The sequence below is a fragment of the Anopheles ziemanni genome, chromosome 3 (genome assembly GCF_943734765.1).
Source record: "Anopheles ziemanni chromosome 3, idAnoZiCoDA_A2_x.2, whole genome shotgun sequence".
NCBI lineage: Eukaryota > Metazoa > Arthropoda > Insecta > Diptera > Culicidae > Anopheles > Anopheles ziemanni.
The window spans coordinates 28,803,368-28,817,972 of NC_080706.1; the positions used below are offsets into that span (position 1 = coordinate 28,803,368).

Consider the following 14,605-nt stretch of genomic DNA (forward strand, 5'->3'; position numbering starts at 1 on the left):
TCGTTATTGTGTTGGCTTAGCCAAAGTTGATAAGTGCCATATTGAAAACAAATAATGCGATGGAACAATTGGCAGTTATTTTTCTGTTAGTTTTCACAGTAACTGTTCGATGAGTTGCGTCGTTTCTACTTAGATTCATTCAGCACAGTAGAAACACCCATACATTATCGATCATATCATGCTGCTCTGAGCAGGATTGAGTCACTTTTGGCACTTAGAACAATGTAATAATCGTGAATCCAACACGTTGGATTGAAGATCGTATTGGGAAAGGTCGGGCTTCGAAGAGGTTTTTGAATAGATGTTTTGCTCCACGCAAAAACAGACGCTGTGCAAATGAAATCATGGATGTAAACTTTTAAACTCTACTCAACTTCGGTAGGTTTGACGGAAGGTGATGTGTGGGAAAGTAGCTATTGCTCGCTGCAGTGGCACTGCAGTTACGAACAGTGCAGTCGGCAGCTTACAGTATGCAGCACTTTTTTCGGTTCTTTCGCTTTCCCTTCTCGTCGATCGGCGGTCGCTCGGACAGTTGAAACTTTCGCACCACCCGTACGAGCTCGTGAAATGCCTGATCGACGTTGATGCGCAGCTTGGCACTGCACTCAATGTAGGGGATCTTCAGCTGGCGACTCAGCTGCTGCGCCTCCTCCAACGGCACGACCCGCTGGTGGTCCAGATCGGACTTGTTGCCCACCATCAGCATCGGGAACTCGTCGCGGTCCTTTACCCGCAGGATTTGCTTGTGAAATTTGTAGATCTCATCGAAGCTCGCATGATCGGTGACGGCGAACACGAGCAAAAATCCTTCCCCGGAGCGCATATACTGCTCGCGCATGGCACTGAACTCCTCCTGGCCGGCCGTGTCGAGAACTAACGATACGAATAACGATTAACGATTAACAAACGAACGATTAATTAAAGAAACTTACTATCGAGCTTCGCTGGCATATCGTCTATGACGCATTGTTTGGTATAGGAGTCTTCGATGGTGGGATCATAATCAGTTACAAAGTAACTCTAAAAATAAAAAGTAAAATTAGTAAAATTCTCGGAGTTTATACTTTTTTTCTGTTTGCTTAAATACTCCAGGAAACTAACTTAAAAAACATACGTAATCTATTATGGTAACAAACCAGTGAGAGCTTGCTGATGCATTATTTACCCTCTAATCGGGTTTGTTACGCACGCTAACCACCAGCTCTATACAGGAATAAAAACATAATTCATGCTCGAGTTTACGATGAAACTGTCCAAGGGCCATGCCCCGTCTGGTAGTGTGCATTAACCAAGCACCAACAGACAGTGTAGCTATTTTTAGCGTTTATGAACAATAATTGCAATATTTTTAGAACTGCTGTGCCTTTCCTATAGTATTACTCATCGTCCATGCCTTGGTGGCCCCAGTAAAGGCAACATTTTTACCAACGTCAGCCGGTTTGAGATTATGTTTCAGCGGGACAATTATGTCTTGAAACATGCCGGACATGAGAGTATGATTCATTGCAATTCCTTTGATGGCAGGATATCATCGTGTTGCATTTTGCCGTATTCCTATTACTTCCTCTCTGCAATTTATAATATTTTTTTCCACAATTCAAATTAAAATCAATTTGAAAATTAAATTAAATTTGTCGGAATCGCGAGTATTTTGCCAAAAACGTGGCATCTTTTCCAATAGATTGACCGCACCCAAAATCGCCATGCATTTGGGGCACCACTAAGAATAGATACAACTTGTTGCATGTCCCCTGCGCTGCGTCCTCGGGATGCATCTTCAAATAATAAATTCATTAGCATCTGTTTTCAAGGTTCAGTCGTGTGTGCGGACGACGTTTTTGGACGTGCAAGGTCACTCGTTTCCGTGGACTGACTCGCTTCGCGTGCTTTGTTTCAAAACGATACGTTACAGAACACAGAGGCGTACTTAGATGGCTTGTGGCGATACTCAACATCATCGTTTGCCGATTATACTCCATCCAAGCTGGCCATTTTTGATGGTGTGAAACGATCGAAACCGGCGATCGTTAGCATTTCTTTTGCAGTTTTGCTATGATCGAAGTGGGATGGGTCAAAAAAGAAAAGACAAGAAAAAACAAACAACCCGGACGACGACGACGACCACGACGACCACGAAGACTAGAAACAAGTATCAATCGGTATCGACGGAAACGATCCGTATGCTCTTTTCGCCTTGGCCATCAACGCGGCCTCGTGACTCGCGAGGTGTGACGAAATGGGACAAGAATTATGTGGGGGCGATCGAAGCGCAACCGTTGGGACCGCCAGCACCATCTCGTACCAGTTGGTGGTAGTGGATGACGTCGTCCAAATCGCTGCGCTATGCCAGTTGATTGGCTTGTGTAAATTTTGCGTGCTCCGTCTCTTTCCCTCGTCCGTCGATCGCGGCACGGTGAAAGATTATGCGCGGGCCGGGCAAGGGCAATGGGGGTTGCGAGGCGATCTCCGCTTGGGTTGGGAAAGTTGATTCCCTTTTCGAGCACACGGTGAGCTAATCAGCGATAACGGACCACATGCCCCACCGACCTGCCAGCTCGACTTATGATCCGGTAGTAGATCTTATCTTCCGTAGCACTAGCAGATGGTACGATTTTTCGGTTCACCTTGCGCCTGGCTGCTCCCGTGCACTATGATATTCATGCCAGTCGCTCAATTAGGCGGTGAAGGGAGGGGCGATGGCTTAAGCACACCAATAACTTAATGCTTCACTGAATGCTAAAAATACCTGTATGAATTGGATGGTGATAGCCGATTTGCCAACACCTCCACCACCCACAACAACCAGCTTGAAGGTTTGTGCGTGCGTTTGGTTGTAACGGGACATTCTGGAACAGGCGGATTCACGGGGGAAAGGCGCGATCGTTCGCGAATACAAACGGAATTCACAGGAGTTTCAGCAGCGCTCGACGCTGTGGACAATACAGTTGGAAGGTGGAACTTTTGTGCACTGCATCAAACAACTAAAACAAACCGAACGAGGTGCCGATCGTTGTTGTTACAACAACAGAACGAAACAAAATATTGATACTCAATCGCCCGAGCAACTGTCTAGTGTTGGCAGAATCAGGATTCGGAAGATTCGAAGATTCAATCCCTAGACGGATTCTAAAGATTCGAATCCCATTTGACGGATACTAAAAATTTGATTCGATTGGGACTCGGATCAGATTTTATTTTTTTAGGATCCGAATCAGATTTGATTTGTATGGGATTCGGGATAGCGAGCTATCGGTTGTGATTTGAATGGGATTCTGATTAGAATGAACGATATCCACCAATTGGTGTAAAATCGACACGACCTACTAATTGGTTTACATCAAGATCAATCAAAAGACTGGTCGGGTCAAAGCTATTTTTTGCTCCGCCATTGTTGTGATAGTTGGTTGAAAATGTGTTTACCAAAATTGTATGTTGGTCTGCCTTATACGCAGCCTTCCTCCAGAACATATTTCGAACGCCTCAATTTCTTGTTCTGTTGATGAAACATACCAAATTTGCAGTTTTTCCTCATTTTCCTGGTTGCTCGTGAGAGGTAAACAAAATTTCAACCAACCGTCAAAAAATTTCCTACGGTTTTTCTCTCGTTACATGGTATGCTGCGACTTCTTCTCCATTGACTTTGGTTTACATCGTCTCACGACTGTTTGATGGATTGGGATTCGGATTTGGGGATTCGATTTACCCACCACTAGAACGAGGCTGCAGCGCATCAACAAGTTAAAAAACCTTGGTCACAATTTGAAAAACTGGTTGAAATAGCTGATTTATTAATAACTTTTAAGTGCCTCGGTCAATTTTACCCCTCAAATGAAAGGTCTTTTGAAGGCATACAACTTTTTCAACACATGTTGGTAAAAACCAAGTATGATGGTATTTTAAAATCCAATAACAAATTTTTGAATACAATTTTTATTCTTTCACCCGTTTTGCACATGTGACCCCATAACACATGTTGAACAGCAGGCTCCAGCGAAGTTGTTTCCGTTTTCAAGGAACAGAAGCAGAGTGCAACATCAGTTGGAATTTGGAAAAAGTCTTGTAAGTCCTTCATGGGACAGGCATGTCCAACACGGTCGATACGCCAAGAAGAAGAAGAACGGTTCATTTAAAAGAACAGAACGGTTTCAAATAATCAAGCAGTGGAAGTTGAATGCTGATTAATATACTTTTACATATTAATTAACCTTGTTAATTATACTATACATGGTCGACAGTATGAACCAATGAGTTTAGCCGAAAAAATAAATTTGAAACGGCGGCGCGCCCGCAGCGAGCGCACCGAGCGGACTGCGCCAGGTCTACCGAAAAAGGGAGTTTGTTATAATTTTTGTGAAATAAGGGGAGCCCGAGGCCCATTTATTGCTGTCTCTTTCGCTGTTTGCATATTATCCAGTGCGAATTGAAATCTCGCAAAAAGTTAAACGATTCGAGAACAATTGAACGACCAATAATGCCACATTAGTCCAGAGATTTTAGTTATGGTTTTTCTCAAAACTATGAAGCAGAAGATGCCCGTGAATTATTTTTAAAATGATGGACAGTTGATGTTAAACTTTTAGCGAGTGTGGACACATATTTTGGATATTTTTGTCGGATAACGCCCGTACAGTTTATTTAAATATGTTGCACAGATTTACCATCATCGTTATGATGATGATCATCCCCCATACTATCACTCAAAGTAAGTAAACCCGTAACCCGTTTATTTGTGTGGTTAGGTTATTTTGTCTATGTGCTTTGCCAACGGAATTTGAAAAGATGATGGTTTAGATTTCGGGAAATAGGCAACGCAAACACTTGGCGTTGAAGCTAGACAGACATGAGAAATCACTTAAACTGGTAGAAAAGAGTACCTCGCATACCATTGATGAGTGATCTTCACATCAACAGTAGGCGTTGGCAAACTCTCCACGGTCACGAGAGCAAATAGTGCACGCTCTAGTAACTCGGTCCATGCTATGACCACATCATTGCTTGACTGGTAATGTCAAGTGCGTCAGGTGCTACTAGGTGGCTTAGTGGGTGATGTTTTTTAGCCGGCTTTTAGTTTTCCACACTTCCAGAGCGTATTGCCAGCTAAGCGAATGGAAACTGCATTGTGTTCTAGACAGAGATCGATAGGTTGTAGGTGTTCACCGAAAGGTCGCTGGTGTTTAATTTTGACATTGAGATTTTTTCTTGCCATCCGAGCGAATCCCATTGTGCCGGTTTTTGTAGCATCAGTGGTTTAATGTTTAAAAGCAACGCATCGAGGTGTTTCCAGAACTAGTAGTGCATTATACAACCGAGCTGCAGTGTGTACTGTTTGTTAAGTGACAAGCGTTTCATGCAGGTGCAAAGGTTATGTATTTGGACGGAATCTGCTGGAAGGTGCTACTGTATCCGTGGTTGGTGAAGCTGGCACACTGGAAAGGCATATGCTTTGACCACTTCAAGACGACCACGCCGTTTCCGTTCATTACGTTGCCACCCAACTATACGTTCCCATCTTCCACGGTGTCCTCTCCGATTCCTTTCACTCCCCTGACCAGCCCTATGTTAACGTTCAGTACGGGTCCATCAACGGGTCAAACAACTGTTACCTCAACCACATTCCCAACGGCATCACCAACGGTGTCTCTAACCTTTTCCTCCACGATCAGCACCCAAACCGTTCCAATTTCAACAATAACATCTACCACAACCCAGCTGCCTACTTTCACAGTACCCGGTGGTACTACTTTCCCAACGTCAACCGATACAAACCCTACCCTCACGTCTACATCCCTATTTCCTACGGTTACGTTTACTAACCCTACTCAAGGACCCACTACCGGCACTATTCCAGGTGCTATCTTAACCTCTACCCTTAGCCCCATTACTCCTTTGACAGGAATATCTCCCCTGCCCACATTCCCATCGTTCCTTACGACGATTAATCCTCCCCCACTAACTAGCACAATTCCGACTACCATTTCCTGTCCTATCATTCCCCAAACGTGTCCTCCGTCCCTGCTAACGTCCACTCCGTTCGGTGGGTCCAACCCAGTGCCCGGTATAGATCCAAGACAAGTCTTTAACGGGTGTCCGTGTATCGATCCGAGATTTATTCTAGCTACTACCGCAAGCGGTTGACGAATAGAAATAAGTATGTGTTTTAAGATTCTTCTATCGCGTTCGTGGTATGTATATCGGGTTTCATTTAAATTTCGTTCTCCAGATGATAGCTGCCTCACCCCCAACGCCCAAAGGGGTATCTGCATCGTGTACGTCAACTGCGACATCATCCTTCAGCTACTGATCCGAAACGCTAATCTCCACGATCCATCGATCGAGACCTTTGTGGCGCAGTCTGTCTGCGGGTACTATGATGTGACACCAATGGTAGAACCGTGCACTAGTGAGTGATGTCAGGGATGACTGACGTCTTGTTCCTCTCCATCCTCTAGGTCTGTTGTCCAACTTTACGCTTCGTTCAGGGAACATTCAACGTCACTACTAGTGCACCGCCCGTCGCTACTACTACCACTGCTTCTAGTGGGTCATTTTACTTTGAAAACGCTCCGGCAACTCCGGTGGGGACAATTTCACCATCTTTCGGAGGTACCACGAAGCTACCAACGAACGACGCTGACCGGTGTGGTATGTCCAATGGGACGCACACGCGGGTAGTCGGTGGCGTCGATGCACAGTTGAATGCGTGGCCGTGGATGGCCGCCCTGGGTTACCGTGGGTCATCGTTCGAGCTGAACGCGGGTCCTCGGTTCCTGTGTGGCGGATCGCTCATAACAACTTCCCATGTCCTCACGGTTGCCCACTGTACCCAGAATGGTCTATACTTTGTGCGCCTCGGTGAACACGATCTCTCCTCCGACCAGGATGGGGCCAACCCGGTGGACATCTACATCCAACGGTGGCTCGTACACGAACGCTACGACGCGACTCTCATCCGCAACGACATTGCGCTCATTTGGCTTCAGAAGAGTGTCTCCATAACGGATGCCGTTCGGCCGATCTGTCTTCCGCTGGAAGCGCGGCAACGCACGAAAGATCTAACCTACTACGCCCCGTTCATTGCCGGCTGGGGAGCGGTTGCATTCAACGGACCTACCGCAAGCAAGCTGCAGGAGGCTCAGGTGGTAGTACTTCCGGTCGATCAGTGCGCCTTCAACTACAAGCTGTACTTCCCCAACCAGGTCTTCGATGACACAGTGATGTGTGCCGGTTTCCCCCAGGGGGGCAAAGACTCCTGCCAAGGTGACAGCGGTGGCCCGCTAATGCTGCCGGAGGTTAGTGTAGCAAAACGCACATAAATATGGTGTGATTAATACCCGATTCACGATAAAAACTGCCACGCGTCGCTGTTACCGTGGGCTTCTCATTTTTTGCCTTTGCTTTGGAGGACGCAAGGACGGGCCGACTCTACGCGCTGCCTAGACTCTCCGGACTCTAGGAGTTACGTAGTCTATGCGCTGATTCACGGATTCGCAATCAATTAACATGAACCTCTGTTGTGTTGTTTGATGTTGTTTTTATTTATTTGTTTGTTTTTTGCAGCTCTCGACCAACGGTCAGTACTATTACTACACCCTCGTCGGTCTCGTCTCGTACGGATACGAGTGCGCTCGTGCTGGTTTTCCGGGAGTCTACGTGAAAGTCACTGCGTATTTGCCATGGATCGAGACGAACCTGAACGCTTGAGTGTCGACTAATGGACGCCCCGCTTCCTCCGGGCTAATTAGCTGCATCATCTGGCTTCAATCGAACCGAAGTGGCCAAGTTTGCCGAAAGCTTGAGCTAACATAAGCTGCGATAGCAGATTTTAAAACATAACTACCACTACCTCGCATCATTCCGCGCTTCTTTTCGTGTGGGCAATAAAGCTGACAAAAATAAGTTCTTTCAATAAAATTAACGTTGGACGGATGAACGGCTTGGAGGATGCTGTGGCTTAACGAAATTGGTTTGGGTTTGCTTCTGCTTTTTGTTTTCACTTTGCTTGGCCCCACTTCAAGACGGATGCGCGAACCCGCCTGGAACCGGTTGCCAAACGGAGACCAGTTTGGTGACCCGAGTGTGTGTTTACCTTCCACCGCTCACATGTCGAATAAAATGCAAATTCAAGTTTAAGTTTAAGGTAATACGAATGGACTGCTACGCTACGAGTGGCCCTCGCCCGTCCTGGGCGACGTAAAGGTTTTTCAGCTAAAGTTCAGCTCATTCGCACTAGGCAGATCATAAAATGTGATTTTTAGCTCGTCTGCGTTGACGAAAGAATTGAGCACAAGGATCCGGTGGAGAAGAATTTAAAACAACGGAGTTTTGGTTGCATCACAAGTATGTTATCGATTAATTATACATAATACGCACCTTCGATTTAAAAGCATCCATTTTGGCTTAATATGAATGCATATTGAGCTGGGTCAACAACGGTAGCTTACTACTTACTTTGATTAACGCTGAAGGTTGCCGAGAGTAATGCTGAGAGCTAAAACCCACATCACCAGCTGATCTTGACATAGTGAAGTCACACCTTGCCTATCGGAAAGCTTTTAAGTCTTCCGATGAGTGGTCCACTGTCACATCCTGGTCGTAATAAGTAGCCGTAATAGGTATTGCGCAATTCAAATGACACAAGTGGGCCGATAAATTGTTGCTCCAAGTACCTGGTAGCTGTTTTCATGTATTTTATGTTCTCTTTCAAATTAGTATAAGATTTATAAGCAAACATAAAAACCTCACGTAGCCACCAACTCAGGGATAACTCAGATGGATAAAATTAAAAACCTGATTTCCATATTAATATTTTTTCAGGCAATCAAATCTACACAAAACACAAGATCAAACGAAATGCGTTCTGGCCCTTTCAGAACGTACATTCGATTATCGTAGAGCCTAAGAGTGGTTTGAAGCTCATCGTTATGTTATGTAAATATGGAAAAGTCACACTTTAATACCAACAGTTTCAGTTTAAATGAGATTATACGTAGTGTCGTAATTATTATGAACTGTTAAATACTTCTGAGGTGTCTATTAAGATTCCTCGGTTATCTGGCAGCCGGATCAGTGCATGACAATGAATCTAACGCGCGACTGGAAGTCAACCGAGTAAGATGTATTGCACGAGATTATAGCGCGATCTTGGCGCGATCTTCCAACCTCACGCCGGGGCTCTTTGATGCACGATCCGGCGCTAATGCCTGCTCACGCCTCTCTTCAAACGACTATGCAAGATCGCTTATCGAGGGCCGGTTTTCATGGTCGGATTACTAGTGGTCATCGTCTCATTTACATGTGGGGCAGCATCCATCACCGGGTGATTGTTTTTTTTTAAATATTTGTTTTGATTAAATTGCTCTGATAGTTCCATTCAATTCGATCGCTAGTGTAGTCGACTGGATTAATCAGAGATTTCCGCCAGGAAAACTGCACTACGGGGATCTATTGGCGTGTTTATATTTTTGGAAACGGAAATTGAGGTGGAAAGTGTAGAATTTCCCACCCCAATTAGCGCGGTGAGTAATCGCCTGGGTGCGATCAGCTACCGATTTGTTTTCCACTGCCAATCCATCACCGCGTGTCTAGCCGCGAGGGGATTCACACCGTCTCGGCATCATTACAACAACCACCAATAGACAGCGGGCAACAACAAGGAGCTATTATAAATGATCAGCGAAGTAGTGGACGGGTCCTCCGCCGAACGAGGTGCAGCACTCGCGCTGGTGTGCGAAAAAAAACCTTCTTTTCTTGGACATCCCCCCCACCCATCGACCCCCAGCGTCGCCGTTTATGGCCAGAAGTTTCGCTTGTAGTGGTACGACTTCTGATTCTGATTCGCGATTCGCGCTGCCGCTGCTTAAAATCCTAACCGAAGAAACGGGTTATGTTTAGTCTTGACACCACAGCCGATCGAGAAGGAAGTGCGATCGTGTGGTCCTGCTGTGCTTTTTTGCTGAGGCGGAGGATGTGCTAACCAGCAAGTGCCTAATTAGTGCAAGTGAAATCGTTATCTAGTGGTTAATTTGTTGTTGAGAAAACGGAAAAATATATCGTCGATCAAAATGTTTAAGTTCACGTTTTTAATTCTATCCTGCCTGATCATACACAACGTGCAGCCGCAGAGTAAGGATCAAAAGCCAAATTTTCAACAAAATAAAAAATAAAAAAAAGCGGAGTGCATTCACACTGAACACTGAACTACAACTCACAAAATAAAACACCCCACTAACTGATAGGAAGTGATTGGTAACCCAGAGCGAAAAACCTAACCCCTTCAATGTTACACAAAAATTCCCAATGGCAAGGTCAAACCACCTTCGGCGAACCATCCGCCTTCGGAAGCCGGTTGAAGAATTGTTTCAAGTGCGGTGCATGGAGTCGACGTTTGTTCGAAAAACTCCTTTCGAGGGATCCGGTTTTTGGGGGGTAGTTTACTTTATCCGGTTCACCGCCTCATCGCGTGTTGCTGTCTTTCGATGCGTAGTGTTGTCGCTCCGTGTGTGAAACAACTTGTGGTGGTGAAGCATATCGGTGGTCTGTTTCTTTTTCGCTTGTCGTTAATTTTTCCTCAACATTCGATGGCCCAAACTACCTCGACGCCGGTCGCCTTCGGAGGGTGGTTCGCCTCGGTTGACATTCGTCCAAACATCACCGTCACGGTCAAGAGCTCTGGTGCCGCACCGTTGGCCCCGAGGTATCTAATCGTTGGAACGCAGAGGACGCGGGCAGTGTAGACGTGTGGCTGGGTGTTAATCGGTATCCAATAATCAGTAGCCGAGCTGGTCAATCACTTGTCAAACACGGACGCTTCCACAGTTGGCCGTGGAGTAGTTGGCGATGGTTTTTGCAATGTTGTTTGTTGACATAAACAATTCCAGTGTTGTTTGAACACACTCCTGGAAATATTTTTTTTTTGGGTAGGATTATGAAACAAACCAGCAAGCTTGGTTGGTTTCTTGTAACAATTAATTTAAAACGACAACAGTGCGTGTCTTGGCTCTATTAGGGCGCCATTAAAATACTCGTTCCTCGGACTTAAGTCGCAATTTACAGCTGCGTGTATCTATAGTAATCTTGACGGTGTTATTACTAAGCTATGGTGCTCGCACGCCATCGTGGAGAAGTAGCCTTTGATAATGAACTTAAGGAAGAACACCCTCATGTTGCAGCGAAACAAAATGGCGTCATCGTATTGCGTAACGCGGGCGTTCTGTTGAGAATGTTGAGCGTTAATTGAAGAGTAAAGAAACAGGATATTCTCTTTACCTGGGCACCTGGGTTGGTGTACTACCTTACAAGCACAACTACGTACATCGGTTCAAAGCCACCATAACGACACCACAATCTGGCACGCAACTCCACATACACACCAAACATCCTACCAAGCTCCATCCCCTTTTCCCGGCAAATCCTCGCTAAGTGCAATCACCCTCTTCCAGCCGGCAGATCCTGCTATACCCCGAACGGTCAGATAGGCGTGTGTCAGGTGTTTCAGTACTGCTCGTCGCTGATCAGACTGTACCAGTACAACCGGAACCAGGAGACGGTGAACTTCCTGCTCGCGTCCCAGCGCAGCTGCGGCAACCGCAACTACAATGGCAGCCCCGTGCTCTGCTGCAGCGACGGCGTCTCGTACGATCAAACTACAACCTCGTCTCCTTTTGTAGAGGTCACCACGGCCGCCCCGGCCGCTCCCCTGCGCACCGCCGACTGCATCGGACCGGACAACCGCGAAGGATATTGCATAAGTATGGCCGACCTCACCGCGAACCGGTTTCCCCAAGTAACCTCGACTAACCGTGTCTTCCTCGTCCCCTTCCAACAGGTATCCGTAGCTGCCCGGATGTGCTGAATGAGTTCGTTCGCCGCCAGACCGATCCTGACTACGTGCAGTACATCCGCAGGTCGAATGGCATCTGCAACTACGTCCAGCCGAACATCTGCTGCCCGCTGAACGCGGCCCCACCGGCACCACCCACCGTCATCCCACCGACGAGCGCACCACCGACGGCCCCACCGACGGCCCCACCAACCGCACCCCCACCGCCACCACCAGCCCCGGTCACCGAGGGACCACCGCCGGCGCCCTCTTCCGGCCCGGCCGAGCTGCTGACGCCGGAAACCGGTTGCGGGTTCAGCGCCGTGGAGCACAACCGGGTGGTCGGCGGCGTCCCGGCGGCCCTGAACGGATGGCCCTGGATGGCGCTGATCGGCTACAAGAACACGCTCGGCGAGGTGTCGTTCAAGTGCGGCGGTTCGCTCATCACCAAGCGTCACGTGCTGTCCGCCGCTCACTGTCTGCGCCGCGATCTGTGAGTCCGCTCGTTCGTTCTTCACGTCACTTCACTCTCCCGGTGAAAGGACAAGAAACCCCTTGATAAATTGGGCTGTTTGTTTTTTCGGGGCCGGTTTCTGAACGCTTCCTTTCCCTTCGCAGGTCCTCGGTTCGCCTGGGAGAGCACGATACAACCACCGACGGAGAAACGAACCACATCGATGTGCCCGTGACTCGGGTAAGTGTCCTCAAGGCCGCTGCCGTCGGTGAAAGGAGGCGGTACGGTTTACTAAACTCCCCCTTTTTATGCTTGCAGTATGAAGCGCATCCCATGTACGATAAAAAGGACGGCCACACGGACTTGGCCGTGCTGTTCTTGGAGCATGAGGTACAGTTCAATGGTAAGTGTCTTTTTTCAACCAGTTTTACCAACCGGAATCTGTCGGAGTGGATGATTTAATAGCCATTGGGGTTTCAAGGAATATCAGCAAAAATGACTCGTTAAATCTTGGAAGTCTATAGTCCCAAACAAAGGCAGCTCAAAATTCGTGTAGATTAATTTTTCATAAATCTTTTTGAACATCGTATCCGTTTCTACGTTGACGTTAAAAGATATTGTAATAATACTATTCGAATAAATTGTCCTTTGACAACGTATTGCGCTAGCGGGATAATACTTTTAAAATTCTAACCCCGTTCAACCGATATTAATGAGAAACATTTCTCTTCCTTCCTCGCGACGTCCTCGACAGAGGCCATCAAGCCCATCTGCCTGCCGCTGAGCGACACGATTCGCACCAAGAACTTCATCGGCTACATGCCGTTCGTGGCCGGCTGGGGCCGGACGCAGGAGGGCGGCAAATCGGCCTCCGTGCTGCAGGAGCTGCAGATCCCGATCATCGCCAACGACGAGTGCCGCACGCTGTACGACAAGATCGGCAAGGTGTTCTCGCAGAAGCAGTTCGACAACGCGGTCATGTGCGCCGGCGAACTGATGGGCGGCAAGGACTCCTGCCAGGGTGACAGCGGTGGTCCGCTCATGTTGCCGCAGCGTTTCGGCACGCAGTTCTACTACTACCAAGTCGGCATCGTCTCGTACGGTATCGGATGTGCCCGCGCCGAGGTCCCCGGAGTGTACACTCGGGTCGCCAGCTTCGTCGACTGGATTCAGCAGAAGGTGGCGGAACCGTTGTGAGCCGGAACGTAGCGTTGAACCCAATCTCAGACTTTCGAGCAATAAAGTGTATTATTAGTTTTTCAGTACAGTCTGTTCCCGAGTTACGCGGATTATGGGGACCAGAGAAATCCGCGTATCTCGAATTTCCGCGTATCTCGAATATTGCTTGACACATAGTTTATACTAGGAGTTAAGAGATCGAGCTCTTGTGTACATGCATCATAGAATATTCAAAAATTTTCTTTGTTCATTAATATGAATGCAATGCAAGCGTATTCAAACAACATAAATTGCAGCAAACGAAATAAAAAGCGTAAGTTATGCAAATGTGTAATTTACATATTTATTCGTGTGGTTGTACATCTCAGGAATTTAAATCGATGTAATAAACCCAATCTACTGTCAAACTTTGAAAACCGCGTATCTCCGAATCCGCGTAAGTCGAGAACCGCGTAACTCGAGAACAGACTGTACAAACAAACACTAAACAAACGCACATTTCTGTGTATTAACTATTTCGTTTTTATTTACTCCAATTATGTTATTTGTACATCTTTACACAAAGCAGACGATGGGTGCGAGTTTGATCGCTAATAATTTGTACGTTCATTCTGTTATTCCTCTTAATTTGTGATTTATTTGCATGAATGTTTAAAGAATCCGTAGTCACATAAGCATAATCTGCTTTTATTGATCATCATCTGCTCAGATGTTTGCCCTTCTCAACCGATCATGTGTAAAATATGTCTGAAATATGAACTTTCGTGTCAATGTTAATATTTCATTTATTCACTCTCCAGCACGATTTAAAAAAACTACTCTGGTTGTGTTTGGTATTTTTTCGATGTTTCTAGTTTTTCAAGAAGTTTTTAGAAATAATTATCGTCAAGCAAAATTGATTCGGCATTGATGCGCAACAAGATATTGCAGATGTTCTCTTAAACTATAGATTTTAAAATTTAATGAAAGTAAAGTTTCCTAAAGAAATGAAAATTTAATAAAAACAATTTTTCCTGAAGCTGGATAATCAACAAAATACGGTTTTAAAAAAAATACTTGAACAAACTAAACGAATACGTAACTTACAACAGAAGCAGTCCTACAGTTTGCTTTATTGACAGTCTTTTGGTGGCGTTGTGCGTTTTGGTGGAAAA

At 46.3% G+C, this 14,605-nt stretch overlaps 4 protein-coding genes across 4 annotated transcripts; 3 read left to right on the forward strand and 1 right to left on the reverse strand.

Moving 5' to 3' along the window:
• Positions 1-71: 71 nt before the first annotated feature.
• LOC131286116 (ras-like protein 2) lies at positions 72-3,035 on the reverse strand. Its single transcript, XM_058315004.1, has 3 exons — positions 2,747-3,035; positions 933-1,020; positions 72-873 (listed from the first exon to the last, which is right to left on the reverse strand). The coding sequence occupies exons 1-3, from the start codon at positions 2,843-2,845 to the stop codon at positions 464-466; spliced, it is 597 nt and encodes a 198-aa protein (XP_058170987.1). The 5' UTR covers positions 2,846-3,035; the 3' UTR covers positions 72-463.
• A 2,329-nt stretch (positions 3,036-5,364) lies between these two features.
• On the forward strand, positions 5,365-6,135 carry LOC131284481 (hepatitis A virus cellular receptor 1-like). Its single transcript, XM_058313341.1, has one exon. It carries the CDS (start codon positions 5,365-5,367, stop codon positions 6,133-6,135), a length of 771 nt encoding a protein of 256 aa, XP_058169324.1.
• Positions 6,136-6,150: 15 nt separating this feature from the next.
• LOC131284483 (venom protease-like) lies at positions 6,151-7,701 on the forward strand. The gene is made up of 4 exons (XM_058313342.1): positions 6,151-6,175; positions 6,221-6,384; positions 6,450-7,289; positions 7,558-7,701. The coding sequence occupies exons 1-4, from the start codon at positions 6,151-6,153 to the stop codon at positions 7,699-7,701; spliced, it is 1,173 nt and encodes a 390-aa protein (XP_058169325.1).
• Positions 7,702-10,004: 2,303 nt separating this feature from the next.
• LOC131287592 (venom serine protease Bi-VSP-like) lies at positions 10,005-13,469 on the forward strand. The gene is made up of 6 exons (XM_058316656.1): positions 10,005-10,122; positions 11,439-11,747; positions 11,825-12,311; positions 12,437-12,512; positions 12,591-12,675; positions 13,027-13,469. The coding sequence occupies exons 1-6, from the start codon at positions 10,062-10,064 to the stop codon at positions 13,467-13,469; spliced, it is 1,461 nt and encodes a 486-aa protein (XP_058172639.1). The 5' UTR covers positions 10,005-10,061.
• The last annotated feature ends 1,136 nt before the right edge of the window (positions 13,470-14,605 follow it).